The sequence below is a fragment of the Mastomys coucha genome, unplaced genomic scaffold (assembly GCF_008632895.1).
Source record: "Mastomys coucha isolate ucsf_1 unplaced genomic scaffold, UCSF_Mcou_1 pScaffold21, whole genome shotgun sequence".
NCBI classification, from domain to species: Eukaryota; Metazoa; Chordata; class Mammalia; order Rodentia; family Muridae; genus Mastomys; species Mastomys coucha.
In genome coordinates this window covers 20,624,564-20,645,916 of record NW_022196904.1, presented here as the reverse complement: position 1 = coordinate 20,645,916, position 21,353 = coordinate 20,624,564, and the positions used below count along the sequence as shown (strand labels likewise).

Here is a 21,353-nt window from a genome sequence, read left to right as displayed (position 1 = left end):
TTACCTATGTATTTTGTTATTATTGGAGACAGGGTTTCTACATGTAGCTCTGGCTGACCTGGAACTGGCATAAATTCACAGAGATCTGTTGGCCTCTGCGAGTTCTGGAGATTAAAGGTGTGTGCCACCATGCCAGCCTTAAAAAGACTTAATTTTATGTGTGGGTAATTTTGCCTGCCAGTTTGTGTACGCTATGCATGCCCTGGAGAAACCAAAGAGGGTATTCAATGCACTATTACTATAGTTACGGATGATTGTGAACCCCCATTCAGGGTGCTAGAAACCAAACTCCCAAGTCTCCACAAGAGCAACTAATGGCTCTTAACTGCAGATCCATCTCTCCAGCCCTGGGATTGTTGTTTTTCAAGACATGGCTTCTCTGTGTAATAGCCCTGGCTGTCTTAGAATTCACTTTGTAGATTAGGCTGACCTTGAACTCACAGAGATCCGCCTGCCTTTGACTCCTTAGTACAGTAATTAAAGGTGTGAGGCACATACCCGGCTAGCTCTGGAATTCTTTGAAGACAAACAAATATAAATTTATTTATTTATTATTTTTCTTTTTTCCAAGACAGGGTTCCTCTGTATAGCCTTGGCTGTCCTAGGCTGAACTCACTCTGTAGACCAGGCTGGCCTCGAACTCCAAGGTCTGCCTGCTTCTGCCAACCAAATGCTGGGATTAAAGGCGTGCGCCTCCACTGCCCCGCAAATACACATTTATTTATGCACAAATCTTGCACTATGCAGTCCTGGGATCGAACTCAGGACATCAGACTTGGCGCCCTGCTGAGTCATTTCATTCCCCTCCCCTTTTGTGTGTATTGGGGAGGAGGGGTGTTTAAGATAGGGTCTGTGTAATCCAGGTTGGCCTAGAACTCACATAGATCCGTTAGCCTCTGCCTGCAGAGTGCTGGTATTAAAAGCTGCACCACCGTGTTCTGTCTCCTCTGTGTGCGTGTGTATGAGTACCCGACTAGGAACTGGCTGTGGAAGTAAGGATGACCTTGAACTCCTGAACCTTCAACCTCCATTTCCCAAGTGTTGGGATTACAGGTTTGTATCACCATGCCCACCTAGACATCAGGCTTCTCACGGGACATTTAGTGGAAGGGAAAGACACTCACTGAAGGCATCTGCTTGAGAATTGACTGTGGGGGTGTCTCAAGTCTTTGGAAAGTCCATCTTGTCTCTCAGTGTTGAATGAGTGCGTGGTTGAACTCGTTACTGGGGTGGAGTTAAGATAAGTATGGAAAGGTCGCGGGAGCGCACGACCTAGACCCCGGCCAGCATCAGAAGCCAAGCGTTCTTTCCCAGCGAGCACGCGGTGCCATCCGAGGCTCCGCCCCACACTCGTCATTCGTCACTTCCGGCGAGGGCAGTGTTTTGGGCTTTCCCTGGGAGGTGGAGTATCGGTTAACCCCTGCATATCCGAGCGGCCTGGAGCTCGGCCGGCCGGAACCCACGAGTTGGGGCTCCCCTGCCACACCCCTCGTAGGATTTAAAGGGGAAGGAGGGGCCGGACGGGCCGAAGCCCGAGTGGAGGGAGCGGGTATGAGGCGCTGCCCGTGCCGGGGGAACTTGAGCGAGGCGGAGGCCGGCGCACTGCCAGCCGAGGCCCGCATGGGGCTGGAGGCGCTGCGAGGTGGGCGGCGGCGACAGCCGGGACTGCAGCGACCTGGGCCGGGAGTAGGTGGCCCGACGGGACGGCCGGAGGGGGGCGGTCCCCGGGCCTGGATCGAGGGGTCCAGCCTGCACTCCGAGGCGGAGAGGACCGACCTCGGGCCTGCGCCGTGTCCGAACGGTCCACAGCCAGAATCCTGTGGAGATGGACACGCGGAGTGCGAAGCAGCTGGCCTAGGAGTTGCGTCGGAGAAGCCCAGCCAAAATAAGGAGCTAGACGGGTCCGATCTCCAGACACATCCAAAAAGGAACAGCCCCCTGGCTGAGATGGAGATGGCCAGCTCCTGGACAGATGGCTTTCGAACTGATCTTCACAGAGCTGATCGCCAGTCTCGGACAAAGAGAGCCAGCCTCTGTACCCAACCAGGGTTTGATGAGTCCTGGCCCGAACTGGACAGATCCGAGCTGTGGCAGACTCTGCCAGGGAGGAACAAGCCCTGGGTTGATAACATCCGGACCCACCATGGCATGTCCAAACCCCAAACTCACCCAGTCTGCCCCTCACCAGAACCAAGTGCTGATACCTCCTGCAAAGAATTGTCCGCGGATGGTTCCGGGACACCACATGACACCGACGGCTTCTGGACAGAGTCCCAAACTGATGGCTCCCTTATAGGACCTAGTACTCAGACAGCCTGCAGACAGCCTGGAAGTGAAGGTTTTTCAGCACAAGACACCGAGGGTGCCTTGATTCAACCTGGCACTGATGGCCCCTGGGCTGACAGCGTGTTGAGGGAGTCCAATGGAGATGATCCATTAGATTTATCAGAGCCTGGAGAGTTAGTGACGAACCTGTGTTCCCACCCGGAGTGCAGCAGCTCCCTGTGTCCTGTGCCCCGCCTTATCATCACCCCAGAGACTCCTGAGCCCGAGGCCCAGCCGGTGGGACCCCGAGCCCGGATTGAGGGGGGCACTGGTGGCTTTTCTTCTGCCTCCTCTTTTGATGAATCTGAGGATGACTTGGTGGCTGGGGGCGGAGGTACCAGCGATCCTGAGGACAGATCTGGAGTGAGTAGGACCCATTCTTCCCTAGAGCATGCCCCACCACCCCAAATCCCATGTTCCACCATCCTTTTGCCTTGGCTTAGAAAGTCCTCTTCCAGGTTACTCTTAGCTACCTGGCAGTAATTCCATCTCTAGCTCTCTCTTCCATTCACTGACCACCTCCCCGTGACAGCCAGGTTACTAACCCATTTCATCAACCCCTACTCTTTGCTCTTTTATTTCTGTCTTTTCCTTTATCCCTCTGTCACTAGTTCTTGGGAGTGGTCCACAGTGGACCTTAATCATGCCTAGGAATCTCTGAGATTGTGCCAGTGTGTGAGTCTAGGTGGAGACATAATTTTACATAAAAGGTCTGTGACTTCTGGTGAATCCTCCACAGGAGGTCTGATGCCCCACTCTTAAGAATACCACCAGTAAGGGGCAGGAGAGATAGCTCAGTGCTAAGAGCACTGGCTGTTCTTCCAAAGAACCCAGGTTCAAATCCTATAACCCACATGGCAGTTCACAACTGTCTGTAAACTCCATTTCCAGGGGATCTGACATCCTCACACAGACATACATGGAGGCAAAACACCAATGTTAAAAAATACCAGTAGATAGAAGGAATGCATACACAGCCTCAGATGTATTGGTTGAACCCTTGGCCTATTTGCACCCCCCCATTTTCCTTTTATTATTACTATTATTATTGTTGTTGTCGTCTTTATTTTTGGTTTTTCAAGATAGCCTTGGCTGTCCTGGAGCTCACTCTGTAGATCAGGCTGGCCTTGAACTCAGATATCCGCCTGCCTCTACCTCCCAAGTGCTAGGGTTAAAGGCAAGCGCCACCACTGCCCGGCTTATTTATCTATTTTTTTTTTATCTTCTTTAGGTATTTTTCTGTAGCCCATCCTGGCCTCAAATTTACTTTGTTACTGAGGCTGGCCTTGAACTGATCATCCAGCCTCTGGGATTACAGACATATGTTCCACTGTGCTGTACCCCACCTCCCATAAGATAGATTTGCTGTATAGATCAGGCTGGCCTGCAGACTAGACTCCTGCTTGCTAAGATCATCCTGCCTCTGCCTTTCAGGAATTACAGACAGGGTGTGCCACCATGCCACACTCATTTGTCCATACTCACCATGAAGCAAGGCTGGCTTTGAACTTGCAGCCATCCTGATGCCGTAAGCCTCTTTTTTTTTTTTTTTTTTTTTTTTTTTTTTTTTTTTTTTTTTTTTTTTGTTTTTTGTTTTTTGTTTTTTTCGAGACAGGGTTTCTCTGTGTAGCCTTGGCTGTCCTGGAACTCACTCTGTAGACCAGGCTGGCCTCAGAAATCCACCTGCCTCTGCCTCCCAAGTGCTGGGATTAAAGGCGTGTGCCACCACTGCCCGGCGCCGTAAGCCTTTTTAAAACGGTGTATTTATTTATTTATTTTTACTTAGATTGATTTATTTTATATGTATGTGTGTTTTGCCTGCATGTATATATGTGTACTTCCTGCATGGATGCCTGCTGCCTGGGAAGGTCAGAAGAAGGAGTCAGATCTCCTGGAACTGGCGTTACAGGTGGTGCAAACCACCATTTTTGAGTGCTGGGAGTCAAAACTCAGCCCTCTACAAGAGCAGCAGTCCATCTCTCCAGCTCCCCACCCCCAACCCTTCTCAAGGCAAAGCTTAACAGGCAACCTGCTGCCTCCAGCCTTCATTAGATCTTCAAAGGGCCAATAGGCAGGGTAGCCAGGTACCCAGCATGGATGCAAGTTAGCTAACTGGTAACAGTTTTGCTACCTTGAGCTTTCCAAAGGCTGGGATGACAGGTATAAGCCAACGGGTCTAGCTTTCATTAACTATTCAAAGGTGGGGAGAGGACTGCAGAGATGGCTCAGCAGTTAAGTGAAGGGACTGCTCTTTCTTGCAAAAGACCAGAGTTTGATTTCCAGCATGGTGACTGCCTGTAATTCCACTTTCTTGGGATCCAATGCCTCTGACCTTTGTGGGTACTTGCAGTCACATAGACCTGCCCACACCCACACACATATAATTAAAAATACAATCTTAAAAAAAAAGTTCAGAGGGCAAAAATGCTCAAGGATACTCAGCCTAAGCCAAGTATCCACCTTGTACCCAGGCTGGCCTTGAACTCGAGATAATGATCTTGCTGCCTTAGTCCTTCCAATTGCTGGAATTACAGGCATGAGCCAACAGGCTGGCTATCTCTAGCTTTTCTTTAGGTGCTCAAAGGGCAAAATTCTCAGGGATTCTCAGCCTATCCACATACCCATCTAATCTCTTGTACTCCTCTGCTCCCCAAGGGGCCCCTTCAGACTCTTATTTACATCTTCCACCTTCGCCCCCAGCCTGGGTGCGGCTCTCCCCTGGTGAATCAGGAGCAAGCAAGGCAGGTTTAGGGAGGGAGAGGCAGAGCAGACACAGGTGTGGAAAAGAGCCTCAGGTGGGGTGCAGAGTCCATCTGGTTGCCAGCTTGTCTGTGGAGTCCTCCTACTGGGCTCTGGCCCCTGGAGTCTACCTTGATCCCCCCTTAGCTTGTGTACCTCCCTCTGGGACGTGTTCACACATGTGGTCCCAGCTGTGAGAAACAGACCTGCCTAGACGTGTTAATGCCCACACAAAAGAGCCAACCCTCCAGGGCTTTGTGCCATGGCTCTTCCCTGTGCCTGCCCTCTCTTCACCTTGACGTCTCTTCGCCTTGACGTCTCTGCACAGCTGAGTTGGGGCTGGATGACTAATAGCAACAGCAACACTGATGGCTGCAACTGTCACACGCATGCTCCGCTACTTTGTTATTCTGCGTGGCAGTCCTATGACACATACACTGTTGTCCCTTCTTACAGGTGAAGAAATCAGGGCACAAGAGATGGGATCACTCATCCTATCCAAGGACATGACACAAGGTTTAACCCCTATGAGCCACGTGGCAGGGCACACCTTTAATCCCATAGGCAGATAGGCATAGGTTTGAATATATATATATATTCAAACCCTTTTCAAATACCAGAAACTGTAAGTGCCTGCCTAGATACCTGTGCCCCTTTTCTTCCCTTCCTCACCCTCCCTTCTTTTTTCTTCTCTCCTTTCTGTCTGTCTTTGAGACTTGCTAAGTAGTCTTGTTAGGTGGTTCAGACATGCTTGGAACTTGCTGTGTAGATGTAGCCCTGCCTGGTCTTGAACTGTTGCCTCAACCTCTTGAATGCTCCAATTACAACTGTGCTCCGCCATGCTGTGGTATTTCATATTTCTTTGCCTCATTGTTTCTATTTATTTATTTGTATTTATGCATTTATTTATTTAGTTAGTTTATTTAGTGTATGGATGTACACATGCTACAGTGTGCTCATGAGGGTCACAGGACAACTTGGGGAACTTGGGGAACTTATTTCTCTCATTTTACCATGTGGGATCCAGGGATCAAACTCAGTTGTCTGGTTTGGCAGCAAGTACATTTATCTGCTGTGCCATCTCACCAGCTGTGCTTTTGTTTGCATGCCTGTACACATGTGTGTGCACATGTGTGTATGTGCATGTGTGCTTGCCTGCACACATGAGTGTATGCATTCGTGTGTGTGTGTGTGTGTGTGTGTGTGTGTGTGTGTGTGTGTTGAACCTGAGGAATTGAATGGACCTAGGCCCTTGTGCATGCTAGGGAGGCACTGTACTACTGAGCTATATTCACAATCCTCTTTTTCAGTGTTTACTTTGAGACAGGTTTTTCCAACACTGCCCAGGCCTTGAACCTGGTATGTATTCCTAGCAGGCTTGGATTTACCTTCTTCCTATTCCAGTCAGACTCCAAGTGTCTGGGATTACAAGCCTGTACTTGGTGCTCACTTGCTTGCCCTCTCTCCATTCTTCCCTCCCTCCTTTTCTTCTCTGTCTTTAACTATTTGTTTGTTTGTTTGTTTGTTTGGCTTCTTAAGACAAGGATTTCTCTGTGTAGTGCTGGCTGTCCTGAAACTCTATAGACCAGATGGCCTTGAACTCAGAAATCTGTCTGCCTCTGCCTCCCTAGTGGTGTGTGCCTTTGAGTCCTGGCAGTACTGGGAATTAGCACTCTTGTCTCATCTTTGTTTTCTAGGTGGGGAAACTGAGACACAGAAAGGCATCTTGTGCTTGGTATTGGCTAAGTCAAATAAAAGCCATAGTTTTTTTGATTTAGTTCTAGCTGAGTTTCAAACTTTCCATTTTAAACCCTTCAGCCTGTGGGTCTCGCTGACCTGCCTGCCTTCTTCTCAGGCCTCTTTGTCTTTCTAGAAGCCACACTATGCCAAACACTTCCTGAAGCCTTCAGGAACTCAAGGCTGTGTTTATAACGTCCTGTCTTCAGGCTTCAGTCAACCAACCCTGTGCTGTCTTGACTGTCCTGCTGCTAAGCCTGAGTGCACACTGTCTTGGCTCATTGTTTTGCTGTTTTCCTATCTCCACATGTTCCTGTTGTTGATAGTCCCCCGCTTCCTTCTCTTTTGAAATCACACCTGACCATAGTGGCCTTGCTATGTGCCCCTTCCCTCCTGTTTAGGTTTTTTGTTTGTTTGTTTGTTTTTGTTTGTATTTTTATGTATGTGGCAGTGACCACTACCAAACTCCAGTCATAGAGGCAAACTCTACTGGTGTTAGCAGAAATCTTGCCATAAATTCAATGTAGCATACCCTCCTGTTTGTTTTTAAAACAAGGTCTCATAGCACTGGCTGGCCTTGAACTGTACACTGTGTAGCTTAAGGTGACCTTAAACTCCTAATCCTCTGCCTGTAGGTGTGCACCACCGCCTGGCCTTTCTTCCGTCTGTCCTTCCTTTGTATCATCCTGTTGTGAACAGTAGTTGTTTCCTAAGCTCCAGTGCTTTGCTGGGGACACTGGTGATCAAGGCATGACTCTTTATATATGATCTTCTGACACAGGATCTTACTGTACTATCCTCGCTGGCCTGGAACTCCACTTAACTCACAGATATCTGCCTTCCTCAAGATACTATTCTTTTTTTTTTTTTCCTTTCTGTTTTGGATTTTCGAGACAGGGTTTCTCTGTGTATCCCTGGCTGTCCTGGAACTCACTCTGTACACCAGGCTGGCTTCGAACTCAGAAATCCGCCTGCTTCTGCCTCCCAAGTGCTGGGATTAAAGGTGTGCGCCACCACTGCCCAGCAAGACACTATTCTTATGGGATTTCCAGGCTGGTGGGGGACACAGATGGATCTCCAGACGCTAGCAGCTTGAGAGGGCAGGGCTGGGGTGAGAGAAGCTTAGAGTTGTGAGAATCTTTGGTATACAGTTAGGCAGATGTAAGGTATCAAAGAGAGCTTCCTGGAAAAGGGGGCGTGTGAGCTGAGACCATAATAAACTATTTCCAGAAAACCCAGATTCACTCTAAGATAAAGGGTGTGGCTCAGTGGTAGAGCATCTGCCTAGAATTCCTCTGTGAGGGGCTGGGGTTGAGGCTTTGTGGTAGAACACTTGTGCTGAACTTGTCTAGCGTGCTGGAGGTTTGGGGTGCCATCTCCAGTATTGGTGAACAAGAGAGACGCAGGGGCTGGTGTCTGTGATAATAAAAGACAGTGTCAAGTAGCAGGTGTTTTGGGGACACCTGCTGAATCAGACCAGGTACTAAGACATACTTGTAGCCTGGCAAGTCCCCCTCCCCGCATAAGCTTCAGTCCAGCTGGAATGCAGTGGATAAGCCCCAGGGCAATGGGGTCAGAAACCCCAGAACCAGAAACCCGGCACTGTGCCTGGTGATATTAGGCCAGTGGCCTCACCTCTGAGTCTGTTTCCTCCCCTGTGACACAGACAACCATCTTCCTGGGGCTGTTTTTAGGATTAAATAGGGTATGGCACACAGAGTCTTTGTCATGGTGCCTGGAATGTTCCAGGTGCTTAGTAAACAGGAACCTTGATTAATCATCTCCTCCCCATGGGAGAAAATAGCCCTTCCTGGATCCCATACTGCCCAACACCCTGCCTTTCTGCTTAGCATCTGGCTCCCTCCAGTTTGCTATCTGCTGGGGAACTGGGAGAAAACATGCCCTTGACCCTGGGTGAGCACACAGCCTCCTTCTCTGCTTGTGACCTACTCTCCCAGTTCATCCTAAGGGCCACCCTGTGCCTGGGATGAGAGTGTGTGTGCACGCACGCACGCACACATGCCTGAGTCAGACGTGCAGCAGCACAATTAAACCCTGCTCTGTATTTGTTACTTTTTTTACAGTGCTGGCATTGGGTCTAGAGCCTGTGCTTCCATGCCCTCACACTTTGGCTGAGCTGTACATCCCCCCTCTCTTTACCTCTCCTCCCACTCCAACTCTTTCCCCTCCCTTCCATCAATCCTTTTCTTTCTGCTATTCTTCAGTAGCCTTTTAACATTCACTGTGTTCAGGTCTGATGACAGCTCCCGGGAGTTGGCTTTCCCCTTGCACCATGTGGGTTCTGGGAACTGAACTCTGGTCTTCAGCTTAGCAGTAAGCACTTTTACCCCTGAACCATCCTACTGTCTTGGCCTTAATTTTTGTTACAGATGTGCTTGCCTGGCTTTCCATATTTTTTTCTTTTTCTTTTTTAAATTAAGATTTTATGGGGTGGGCATGGTGGCACTCAGAAGGCAAAGGCAGTGGGATCTCCGAGTTTCAGGACAGTTAGAGCTACATAGGGAAACCCTGTCTCAAAAAACAAACAAACAAGAAACCCAACCAACCAACCAAAAAAAAATTTAGATTTATTTATTTGGGCTGGCAAGATGGCTCAGCGGGTAAGAGCACTGAAGGTCCTAAGTTCAAATCCCAGCAACCACATGGTGGCTCACAACCACCGGTAATAAGAACTGATGCCCTCTTCTGATGCATCTAAAGACAGCTACAGTGTACTTAGATTTAATAATAAATAAATCTTTAACAAAAAAGATTATTTATTTATTTATTATTTATGAGGCAGGGTTTCACTGTCACTATGGTCAGCTATGTGGGTTTCACTGTCACTATGGTCAGCTATGTGGGTTTCACTGTCACTATGGTCAGCTATGTGGGTTTCACTGTCACTATGGCCAGCTATGTGGTGCTATCTAGTGGAGGTTGGCCGTGAATTCATACAGATCTACACCTGCCTCTGCCTTCTCAATGCTGGGATCGAAGGTGTGCACCACAATGCCCAGCATAAGGCTTTAGTTTTTTAAGTGATGTTCATATGTGTGTGGGGGTAGGGGTTGCACACCAGTCTCATACCTATGGAGGCCAGAAAAAGGTATTGGATCCTCTGGAGCAGGCATTATAGGCAGCTATGAACTGTCCCGGGGGTACCAAATGTGGGTAACTGGGGTACTCTGTAAGAGCAGTACATATTTAACCTCTGAGGTGTCTCTCTAGCCCCTCTGTATTTCTTTTAAGGTCTCCTTGTTAGTCACAGTAGATGAAGGTCTGCTAGAGTGGGGCTGGAGAGATGGCTCAGGGTTCAGACCACTTGTTCTTAACAGGGACCTGGATTTGGTTCCCAGAACCCACATGATGGTGCACAACCACTCATAAACTCCAGTTTCCTGGGAGCCAGTGCTTTCTTCTGACCTCTGTGGGCCCTAGGCATGCATACATGTGCATATATATAAGTAAAACGTTGATACATGTAAAAATTCTAAATTAAAAAAAAAAGATCTACTAAACAATAAATTATCCTCAAATACGAATGACTTGGTGCAACAGGGAAAGTTTTGATCATACTACATGACAGATTAGCTATGGCTGGGGTGTCCTGCTCTGTGTTGTCACCCTTTAAGGACCAAGGCTCATTCCTGCCCGGCTCCCTACCCCCAACAGGGGACTGAAAAGGGAGCTTCTGAATTGGTCTGCAGCTTCCTCCTGGAAGTGACACTTCCAGTCACAGTTCATTGGTATAGCAAGTCAGTAGCCTCAGTTCAAGAGGGCAAAGAGCTGTCCGAAGGGGGCCACGCCAGAGCCCTTGGCAGCCAGCACTCTCTCCATCTCCATCTCCTTTGTCACCCCTCTGCCTCTCTGGTTGGCCCCATTCCTCCACTCCATCTCTGTGGTTTGCCCCAGACCTGACCTTACTGAGAGGCAGGAGGACTGACTTCTTTGCTTTGGTGATTGCTAGAGTAACCAAATCTAGCCTATCCTTCCCCCTATGACAGAGACACAGAGACAGACTTCCCCACTCAGTCGTCTTATCATCGTTGGACTAAGTGGGGTTGCATCACCCCCACTAGGGAACTCCTGATCCTAGGAAGCCACCAGGACAGTAATTCCTTGGCCTTGATCCTACCTCATGCTCACCCTCCCTACAGAGCAAGCCCTGGAAGAAGCTGAAGACAGTTCTGAAGTACTCGCCCTTCGTGGTCTCCTTCCATAAGCACTACTACCCCTGGGTCCAGCTTTCCGGACATGCTGGTGAGATTGGGGGCCTTGACTGACAGACTGTCAGGGCTTGGCATAGGTGTGGGGGCTGCGAAAGCCCTGCTCTGTCAAGTCTCACTGACAGTCCCCACCTATGGGACTGCTAGGAAAAACATTTAGGCCTAGTAATTATTTTATTTATTTATTTTGAGATAGGCTCCATATAGTCCTTGCTGGCCTAGAACTCACTTTGTAGACCAGACTGGCCTTGAATTCAGAAAGATCCCCCTGCCTCTGCTCTCTGAGTGCTAGGATCAAAGGCTGTGCTATCACGCCTGGCTAGGCCTCATCTGTTGGTTGAGTCTTAGCTTCTAAGTAGGTGGGTACTGCTTCACATCCTTCTTTTTTTTTTTTGACAGGGTTTCTCTGTGTAGCCCTGGCTGTCCTGGAACTCACTCTGTACACCAGGCTGGCCTCGAACTCAGAAATCCACCTGCCTCTGCCTCCCAAGTGCTGGGATTAAAGGCGTGCACCACCACTGGCCGGCCACATCCTTCTTATTTATGGTGACCCCAGACAGGCTGGGATTCTGTTCCCCACAGTAATATAGAGCAAATCTTACTGCCCCTGCAGGATTAACTGAAGAGTTGAGAGCAAAACATTGAGAGAGTAGGACAGGCTGGTGAGAAACACGGCGACCAGTCCCTGGACTCTCCTGTCTCCCGAGTGGCAGACCCTCAGTAAACCAAAGCCAAATGGTTTTGTCCTGTGACTCATTTGGAAGAAAAACAGGGCTTAGCACATGGCCTTTGTGTGTGTCTCATCACACAGCAAGATGTTAGGTAGCGCAGAAAATACCATTGCCACCATCTTTGAAGAATGTAAGCTGAAAGCTGGACATGTTGGCACACACCTACTTTATCATTATTTGCGTGTTTGTTTGAGGCAGGTCTGCTGTGTAGTCCTGACTAGACTCAAATGGAGCTCAGACTCCTGTCTCTGCTTCCTAAATGCTGAGGTTAAAGGATTGCTCCATCAAGTCTGGTTTGGCACACATTTATAGTCCTAGCACTTGGAAGGCTGAGGCAGGGGGGTTGCCAACTGTGAGGACAGCCTGGACTACATAGCAAGACCTTATGTCAACAAAGCAAAGCAAAGCAAAACTATCCTTTTGCCATAGAAAATAAAAGGAAAATTTTGGAACTCTACCTCTCTTAGCCATGTACGTGCTCCAGATAATGTCAGAATTGTGAATTAATTAATTAATTAACTAATTTATTTTATACCTAGAGTATTGCCATATAATCCAGGTTTGCCTTGAATTCACCATGTATACTGGATTAGGCTCAAACTTGTGTCTGTCCTCCTGCCTAAACCTTCTAATTTCTAGAACTATAGTCAGAAGGACTATATGTTTCTAGTATAAATTAATTTAACTAGACCCAAGTGTCTATCCCCTGGGGATCATATGAGGGTCTGTTGTGGAGAGTTATATTGTTTTTGGTTTTGGTTTTGGTTTTTTTTTTTGGTTTTTCGAGACAGGGTTTCTCTGTGTAGCCCTGGCTGTCTTGGAACTCCGTAGACCAGGCTGGCCTCCAACTCAGAAATCTGCCTGCCTCTGCCTCTCAAGTGCTGGGATTAAAGGTGTGCGCCACCACCATCCGGCTGAGAGTTATATTGTTAACTAATATGTCATGGTTACGTCAGAGGACAAGAACACCCATTAAAATTACAAAGCGGGGAGAACTACATAAAGTCTGCGACTAGATACCAACCAGTTTGAACAGACTGGCTGCCTTCCTTCCTAAGGCACGGATCATCCTAGCATGGGAAGATGGCCTGCCCTCCCTCACTTTTGGCCCATTTTTCCTCTTCCACCATACACTCAATAAAATAAGTAAATGAAAAAAAAATTACAAAGTGGGGCTGGTGAGATGGCTACCTGAGCAAGGGCATTTTCTGTGGAAGCAGAATAGCCTGAGATGAATCCCTAGAACCCATGTAAGTGTTGAAGCCGAGAACTACCTTCACAGAGCGGTCTTGGCATGCTTGTACCCTCAGTCCCGTCATGATCAGGTTCTCACGGAATAACAACAAAAACAGTGTCTGATAAGATGGCTCAGTGGTTAAGAGCACGCATTGCTCTTTCGGAAGGCCCAAGTCTGGTTCCCAGCATCCAAGTTGGGCAGCTCTCAATTACCTATAAATCCAGCTCTAGGGGACCCAATTACCTATAAATCCAGCTCTAGGGATCCGATGCCTTCTGGCCTCTGAACACACACACACATAATTAAAAGTAAAAATTTAAAAAAATTACAAAACAAATAATGGTATGCTGTGCTGTATACAGGACCATGTCTGGAAACAGTAGAAATAGGCCAATTTAAAGCCAGGTATGAGCTGGACATGGGAGCCCATGATTTTAGTCCCAGCACTGGGTAGCAGGCAGGTTTTTATGAGTTTAAGGCCACCTGTCTCAAAACAAACAAACAAACAAGATACCCTGTCTCAGAAAAACACCACAGAGAGGGAGGAAGAGACAGCATTGCTGGGGACAATGGACAACATTGTTGGACAGAATGACAATGGCTGCTGTCTGATGCATGCAAGGGAAATAGCTGGAGTCAAGTCAGGCTCTGACTTCTTCTTGGTCTTGCTTCCCACAGGGAACTTCCAGGCCGGTGAGGATGGTCGGATTCTGAAACGTTTCTGTCAATGTGAGCAGCGCAGCCTGGAGCTGCTGATGGGAGACCCCCTGCGGCCTTTCGTGCCTGCTTATTATGGCATGGTACAGCGGGATGGCCAAGCCTTCAACCAGATGGAGGATCTCCTGGCAGACTTTGAGGGCCCCTCTATCATGGACTGCAAGATGGGCAGCAGGTAGGATTGGAGCAGCTGTGGGGCAGCCAGGTTAAGTGGTGAATGATTTTGAAACTAGGGCCTAGTGAATTGAGAGTGGCTGCACCAGTGTGTGTGCCTGCCAGTGGTCCATGAGGGTTCCAGGTGTGCGACCTACTGCTGTTCCTTCTTGATATTACTGTTTCTATCTTGATATCACCTGTTTCATTAATTTTTTTTTTTATTTTATTTTGGTTTTTCAAGACAGGGTTTCTCTGTATAGCCCTGGCTATCCTGGAAATCACTCTGAAGATCAGGCTGGCCTCAAACTCAGAAATCCACCTGCCTCTGCCTCCCAAGTGCTGGGATTAAAGGTGTGCGCCACCATGCCTGGCTCTGTTTTTTTACTTATTTATTTATTTTTTCATTAATTTAAATCATTCTGTTGGAAATATAATGGGGTTTCATTGTGTTTAATTAATTAATTAATTAATTAATTAGAGTATTTCCTTTAGCCCAGGCTGCCCTTAACCTGGCTCTACAGCCAAGGATAGTCTTGAGTTTTAGGTCCTCCGTCCTCCACCTCGCAAGTGCTAAGATTACAAATATGTGGTACCATATGTGGTTCATGCTGAAGATCAAACCTCAAGGGCTTTGTGCATGCTAGGCAGGTAGTCTGCCAACTGAGCCACATTCCCAGCCACGAAATAAGAGCTTTATGTATTTAATTTTTAGTTCCTAGACTTAAGAACTTATTTTAGTTGGTGTTACGTGGTCAATACTGTCTTTTATTTTATTATGTTGGTGCTGGGAGTTGAATGTAGGGCATTGTGCACTCGGGGAAAGCCATGTTCACTTAAACAACTTAGTTTAATTTAAATTTTTTATTTTCTTATTTTTATTTTTATTTTTGAGACAGTGTCTGTTGTACAGCCATGGTTGGCACAGAATGCAACACATAGACCCAGCTAGCCTCAGACTTATGGCAGTCTTCCTGCCTCTGCCTCCTAAGCATTGTAAATGTATAGCATCGTACCCTAATCTCTGGCTCTCTCTCTCTCTCTCTCTCTCTTTTTAAAGATTTATAGCTGGGCAGTGGTGGCGCACGCCTTTAATCCCAGTACTTGGGAGGCAGAGGCAGGCAGATTTCTGAGTTCGAGGCCAGCCTGGTCTTCAGAGTGATTTCCAGGACAGCCAGGGCTACACAGAGAAACCCTGTCTTGAAAAACCAAACAATAAAAAAAAAAAACAAACAAAAAAGGATTTATTTATTTATTTTTTGTATATAAGTACATTGTAGCTGTCTTCAGACACACAAGAAGAGGGCATCAGATCTCAGTACAGATGGTTGTGAGCTACCATGTGGTTGCTGGGATTTAAACTCAGGGCCTCTGAAGAGCAGTCAGTGCTCTTAACCGCTGAGCCATCTTTCCAGCCCTTCTCTCTCTCTTTTTCTCTCTCTTTTGATTAGTTGTTTAAATATTCTGGATATAAACCCTTTGTTTTACTACACACACACACAGAGACACACACACACACACACACACACACACACACGGTAATATGTGTATATTTTCTAACTCATTTGTCTCCCTTTTCCTGGAATGAGGACCAAACTGATGGCCTTGCATTTGCCATTTTTTACTCTCTTAATTCCGTTAAACAACTCTAATACAAGATCGGGTATTTTTTTCCCTTGGAACCTCTCTCAGTCATGGGGGTTTGGGGGTGAGAGATGGGGTCTGGGGAGCACATCTTGCTTTCTTTTAATAAACCAACGTTGTTTCCTCTTCGAAAATAATTCTGGGGCTGGAGAGATCGCTTACAGGTTACAGGTACTGGCTGCTCTTCCAGAGGACCTGGGTTGGGTTCCCAGCACCCCTGTGGTGATCATAGCAGCTTGTAACCCCAGATCTGAGGGAACTGAATGCCTGCTGCTGACCTCCAAGGACTCCTTCATGTCCAATGTGATGCCCATGTTTCCACACTGATTCACACATAGAGTGAACTAAAATAAGTAAAAATAAATAAATCTTACCTTTATTTTTAGCTCTCAGAAAGCAGAAGCAGTTGAACCTGTATAAATTTGAGGCCAGCCTGGTCTATATAGTGAGTTCCAGATGGGGGTGGGAGGGCTACATAGTGAGACCTTGTTCACAAAGTTCAATAAAATTTAAAAATCTGCAGCTGGTGAGACAGCTCATTGGATAAAAGCTCATGCTGTCCAACCTGACAACCCGAGTTCCACTGCTATGAACCCATAAGGTAGACAAGGACCAACTGCTGCAGGCTGGCCCTTACCTCTTTGTAAGCCATGTTTCCTCTGCTGATAAATAAGCACATGTTTTTAGAAACCTGAAATTCAAAATTTACCGTGAATCTGGAAACTTCTTTCAATAATTCTAAAATCTGAAAACTTAAAAGTCAGAAGTACCTTTGATTCCAAGTTTTTTTTTTTTCATCTTAAGGCATTTATTTTAGAAAAGAGAGAGAAAGTAGAAAAGTAGAGGCCGGCCATGGCCTCGTGGAGAGAGGGGGAAGGGAGAGAGTAAAGACAAGAAGTTAAGCTGATTCCAAGTTTTATTTGCTTTTATTTCTTTGATTATTTAATTCTGTGTTTAGGGGTGTTTTGCCTGATGCATGTCAGGGCACCACATGGGTCCCTAGTGCTCAAGGAGTTCAGAAGAGGGTACTAGGTCCTCTGGATCTGGAATTATAGACAGTTGTAAACTACCATGTGGGTGCTAGGAATTCTTCTTTTAATTATGTGTAGATTTTTGTGCCTGCACATATATTTGTGAACCTGATGCTGTAGGAAGCCAGAATAGAGTGTTGGAACTTAGGTCCTCTGAAAGAGCAGACACTTCTCTTAACCACTAAGTCATCTCTCCAGCTCCTGGATAAGTAGTGGCCAAATACCAATGAGCTGAAGCACTTTCTATTTTTCAAACGTTGTTTGCCTGTTACTGTTGTTATTAATGGCCTTGTGTTTGAAAAAAATCTTAGCCCAGTGGTGGCATATGCCTTTAATCCCAGCACTGGGGAGGCAGAGTCAAGAGGTTCTCTGAGTTCAAGATCTACAGAGTGAGTGTCAGGACAGCTATGTCTACACTAAAAAAATCTTATCTCGAGAAAAAAAGAAAAAAAAGTCTTTGCTTACTGTAATTCATGAAACTATTCTCTTGTTTTCTTTTATAAATTTATTGTTTAAACTTTTATAATTTACTGGGTTTTTGTTTGTTTTGAGACAGTCTACCTATGTAACTCTGGCTAACCTTGAACTCACAGAGGTCCACCAGCCTTTGTCCCTTTGTCCTTCAAATATTGGGATCAAACACCTGTGCCTCAGTTCCCAGCAAAATATGTCTTACTGTCTGGAAGTGTGAGCCCTCCAGCTCCATGCTTAATGGTTTCCTTTGTTCTATCCTGTGTGCTTAGGACCTACCTGGAAGAGGAGCTGGTAAAGGCCCGGGAACGACCCAAGCCCCGGAAGGATATGTATGAAAAGATGGTGGCTGTGGATCCTGGGGCTCCCACCCCAGAGGAGCATGCTCAGGGCGCTGTCACGAAGCCCCGATACATGCAATGGAGGGAGACCCTGAGTTCAACTTCCACCCTGGGCTTCCGGATTGAAGGCATCAAGGTGAGAGCCAGGAGCTAGTCAGTTTTTTTGACACTCAAGAGTTCTGGAACTGGAGCAGTGGACTGGCTTCTTATGGGGTATTTGTGTTGGGAGATGCTAGAAGGAAGCAGACCCATGTTTGCAGAGTCCAGATAGCCTGGTCTGGGGAAGGCTTCTCGTTCCTGCATCTAGCAGAAGCAAGGTTTGTTTGCCCCAGCCTCCCTGGCCTCCCATGCCTAGTCCGCTCCCTCCCTCATGGAGTCTAACAGCTGGAAGGATCTTTTAAGTTTTTATTTTGTAAATTAAATATACTTAGCAAAGCTGGATGTGGTAGCTTAGATTGTTCATCCCCATGAGGACTGCAGATTCAATCTGAGTTACAGAGTGAGTTCAGGACCTGCCTGGGCAACTTAGAGATACCTTGCCTGGGGGGGTGGGGGGGGAGTGAGACCTGGGAGATGTAGCTCAGTGTTAGAGAGCACTAAACAAACAAATAGGAAAAACTACATAAAGAGTAGAGCTGTAGTATAGCAATAGAGCTCTCACCTAGCATGTACAAGGGAGACTCTGGGTACAGGGTTCCCACCCTACATCTGTTTGAATAATTAATCACATAGTCAATAAGTTAAAATAGCCTAGTGTGGTGGCTCATGTCTGAAATCCTAGCAATTGGGAGGTTGAAGCAGGAGACCAGGAGTTTCAATTTTGAATTCAGTTTAAGCACAAAGAACCACATGCCCAGTGCCAGGTAACCAGCTGACCACCCACCAGCTCTAGGCAGTAGATACACACATGGTTCTCATTTTCCAGATGAGGCATCTAAGGCTGAGGCAGGGAATAGAACTTGTTTAAGTTGAGTGAGGTAATGCATTTGGGAAATGGAGGCAGGAGGATCAGGAGTTCAAAGCCAGCCTTAGCTATGTAGTGAATTTTTAGTGAGCCTCAGATACATGGGACCCTGTCTCAGAAAGAGACAGACTTGCTTAAGCCCAAACTGTTAGTAGCAGAATCATGACTGAAGCCAGATCCCAACCCGTAACAGCCTGTTTCGCTGGATGGGCTAAGCCACGACTGTGTTGTTAGTTGTGGAAGGACAGCTTACATAAAAGTGTGATGGGGCTGGGTTGAGCTGGGCTTGGCAGGTGGACTGTTTCCCTGAATAGGGCTCGTCAGGAGGGTCACCCAGTGTTGGCGGTGAACAGCACACCTCACAGCACTTCCCATCTTGCTTTGCAGAAGGCCGATGGGACCTGCAACACCAACTTCAAAAAGACCCAGGCTCTGGAGCAGGTGACAAAGGTGTTGGAAGATTTTGTGAATGGGGACCTTGGAATCCTAGTAAGTGGAACACTTGAATCCTATGATGTAGCTAGAGACAGCCACTATTTATTGTTGCTTCTGAGGCTGGCTTCCTCGCTTTGGGCTGTGCCAGGCAGGGTTGATCCTGGTCTGCTTTGTTCACAGTCTGCCATCAGCTGGTGACTTGGCTAAGAATAGCTTTTGTGTCTGCCTTGGTTCGCAGACTTGTTCAGGACTTGGGTGTCTGTCTGTTCAATACAGCAGGCTAGCCTGTGTTGTTCTCACCATGGGAACAGGAAGCTAAGATGGCAAGCTTAGGTCCAAGGCCTCCTGGTGTCTAGGCACAGCATGGCAGCATTCTGTTGGACAGAACAGACCAGGGCCCAGCTCAGGGGAAGGGGAAACTGACTCTGCCACTTGTGGGGGAGCTGTGGGGATAGGTGGGGATTCACATAATCTGTCTCACTCTTGTGGGTACTACCTTACTGGCTCCACCCCAGTATTACCTCTTCCCACCATTTCCTTGGTTCCTTTTATTTCATCTTGATTGTCTGTCTAGGGTGTCAGGGTAAGGTCTTGCTGTGTTTCTGTGCTAATGAGAGACTCTCTCACACTCAGAGAAAGTACGTGGAGCGACTGGAAGACCTCCGAGAGACTCTGGAGAATTCTCCCTTCTTCATGACCCACGAGGTGCGAGTCCTGGATACCAATAGGTGTATGTGGGCTCCAGTGTAGGACTTAGCAAAGGGGATTCAGAAGAGGAGGAAGTGGGAGCATGGATTTGGGCCAGATGGTCTGGGATAAGGCTGCCTCTGCTCTATGCCCTTGGACTTGCCTTCTTGGGCCTCTGTTTCCTTTTTTCATTTCCAGGGCTGGGATTCAAAGCCAGGGTCTGTCATTCACTGTGCTGAGCTCACCCTATTCTTGTTTTTGTTTTTGGTTTTTGGTTTTTTGAGACAGGGTTTCTCTGTGTAGCCTTGGCTGTCCTGGAACTCACTCTGTACACCAGACTGGCCTCGAACTCAGAAATCCGCCTGCCTCTGCCTCCCAAGTGCTGGGATTAAAGGCTTGCGCCACCACCGTGCGGCCCCATCCTTGTTTTTGCTTTGTGAAAGAGGCATATTTGTTTGACACACCCCATCGCATGTAGCCTAGAGTGGCCTTGTACAACCTTCCTGCCTTTAGCCTCTCACATACAGGGATTACAGGGACCACCACCACACCCAGCCTGCTGGACCCAGCCGGTTTCATCTACTCAGCCGAGGACAAGGGTGGTGGCACCCCACGCCCAGGACTGCTGAGGATTGAGGGTCACTAGAAAGCGACCCTTAGGGTGTACAGAGGCGTTCACATTCACTACCCCAGAATTAGTTTATGACTGTAATGACGTATCTTTAAGTACCGCCCGTGTTGGGTGGTTCTTGCCTTTTCCTTTCTGCTCCTAGCCTGTCTCTCAAGTTGGTTTTATATTATTTATTTGTCATGGGTGTGGGCTTGTGCACACTTGGAACACAGAGGACACCATGAGAGAGCCTGTCTTCTCCTTCTGTGAGTCCATGAGATGAAAATCAGGTCACCAGGCTTAGCAGCAAGTACCCCACCTACGTGCCATTCATAAGTCCACAGGATTTTTTGGTTTGAGGGTTTCATGTAGAAGTCCTGATCTAGAAGTCCTGATCCTCCTGCCTCAGCCTTCACAAGTGCTAGGATTCTATGCTTGCTGTCACCCTCTTTCTCAGGAGACTTGGATTGTCTAAGGCTGTTTGCAAGTCACAGATGTGATGTGTCATATTGCCTTTTCCTCAAGCCCCTCCCTCTGCCTCTCAGCCCTAGTCCTTTTCCTCAGTAGTGTCTGACTTTTCTAGGAAGCTCTGAGCTGGAAGTCTTGCTTTTCAAGCTGTACAGGTCTCAATCCCAGCTGTACTTCTCCCAGCTGCCTCAGCCCAGGCAGCCATCCGGAGGCCGCAGTGTCTCTGGCACCCATAGTTTGACAGCAGCAGCAGCCGCGTGGGCATGGATGAAGGTTAATAAATAGGCTAATATATTAGAGCCCGCCTAGCCCACAGTAAACCATCAGAGTGCCAGCTGTCATCCTCATGTTTGCTTTGGTCAAATGTCACCATTGTGCGTCTTACTATCTTCAGGCTTTATGTGGAAGTAGAGGTCTCTCCTCTCCTTGTGTTTGGTTTTGCCTGCCTAGAGTCTTACCTCCATTTAGAATACACAGGAGTAGGCATTTGCAGTTTCCCTTGACAACTGGCGAGACATAGCAGTCCTGGCTTCTTGCCATATGCTATCAGCATCTACAACTGGCTGCTGCCTGTCTCTTTTTTCCTGTTTAGTAGGGGATTTGAACTCAGAATTTCTTGTCTGCCAAGCAGTGCTCTACCACTGAACTACATTCCTTCCTCACATCCTCCACTTTTTATTAAAGACAGGGTCTTAGGGCTAGCGAGATGGCTCATTTAGGTTAAGAGCACTGCTCTTCCAATGGTCCTGAGTTCAATTCCCAGCAACTACATGGTAGCTCACAACCATCTGTATTGGGATCTCTTCTGGTGTATCTGAAGACAACTACAGCGTA

At 47.5% G+C, this 21,353-nt stretch overlaps 1 protein-coding gene across 1 annotated transcript in view; it reads left to right on the top strand.

The window, feature by feature from the left end:
* Positions 1-1,551: 1,551 nt before the first annotated feature.
* Itpkc (inositol-trisphosphate 3-kinase C) overlaps positions 1,552-21,353 on the top strand; it is a 23,010-nt gene continuing 3,208 nt past the window's right edge. Inside the window, exons 1-6 of the mRNA XM_031385823.1 lie at positions 1,552-2,688; positions 10,962-11,064; positions 13,677-13,890; positions 17,287-17,491; positions 18,707-18,808; positions 19,388-19,459. Of these exons, the coding sequence (XP_031241683.1) occupies positions 1,552-2,688; positions 10,962-11,064; positions 13,677-13,890; positions 17,287-17,491; positions 18,707-18,808; positions 19,388-19,459 (1,833 nt within the window). The remainder of the gene's footprint in view (positions 2,689-10,961; positions 11,065-13,676; positions 13,891-17,286; positions 17,492-18,706; positions 18,809-19,387; positions 19,460-21,353) is intronic.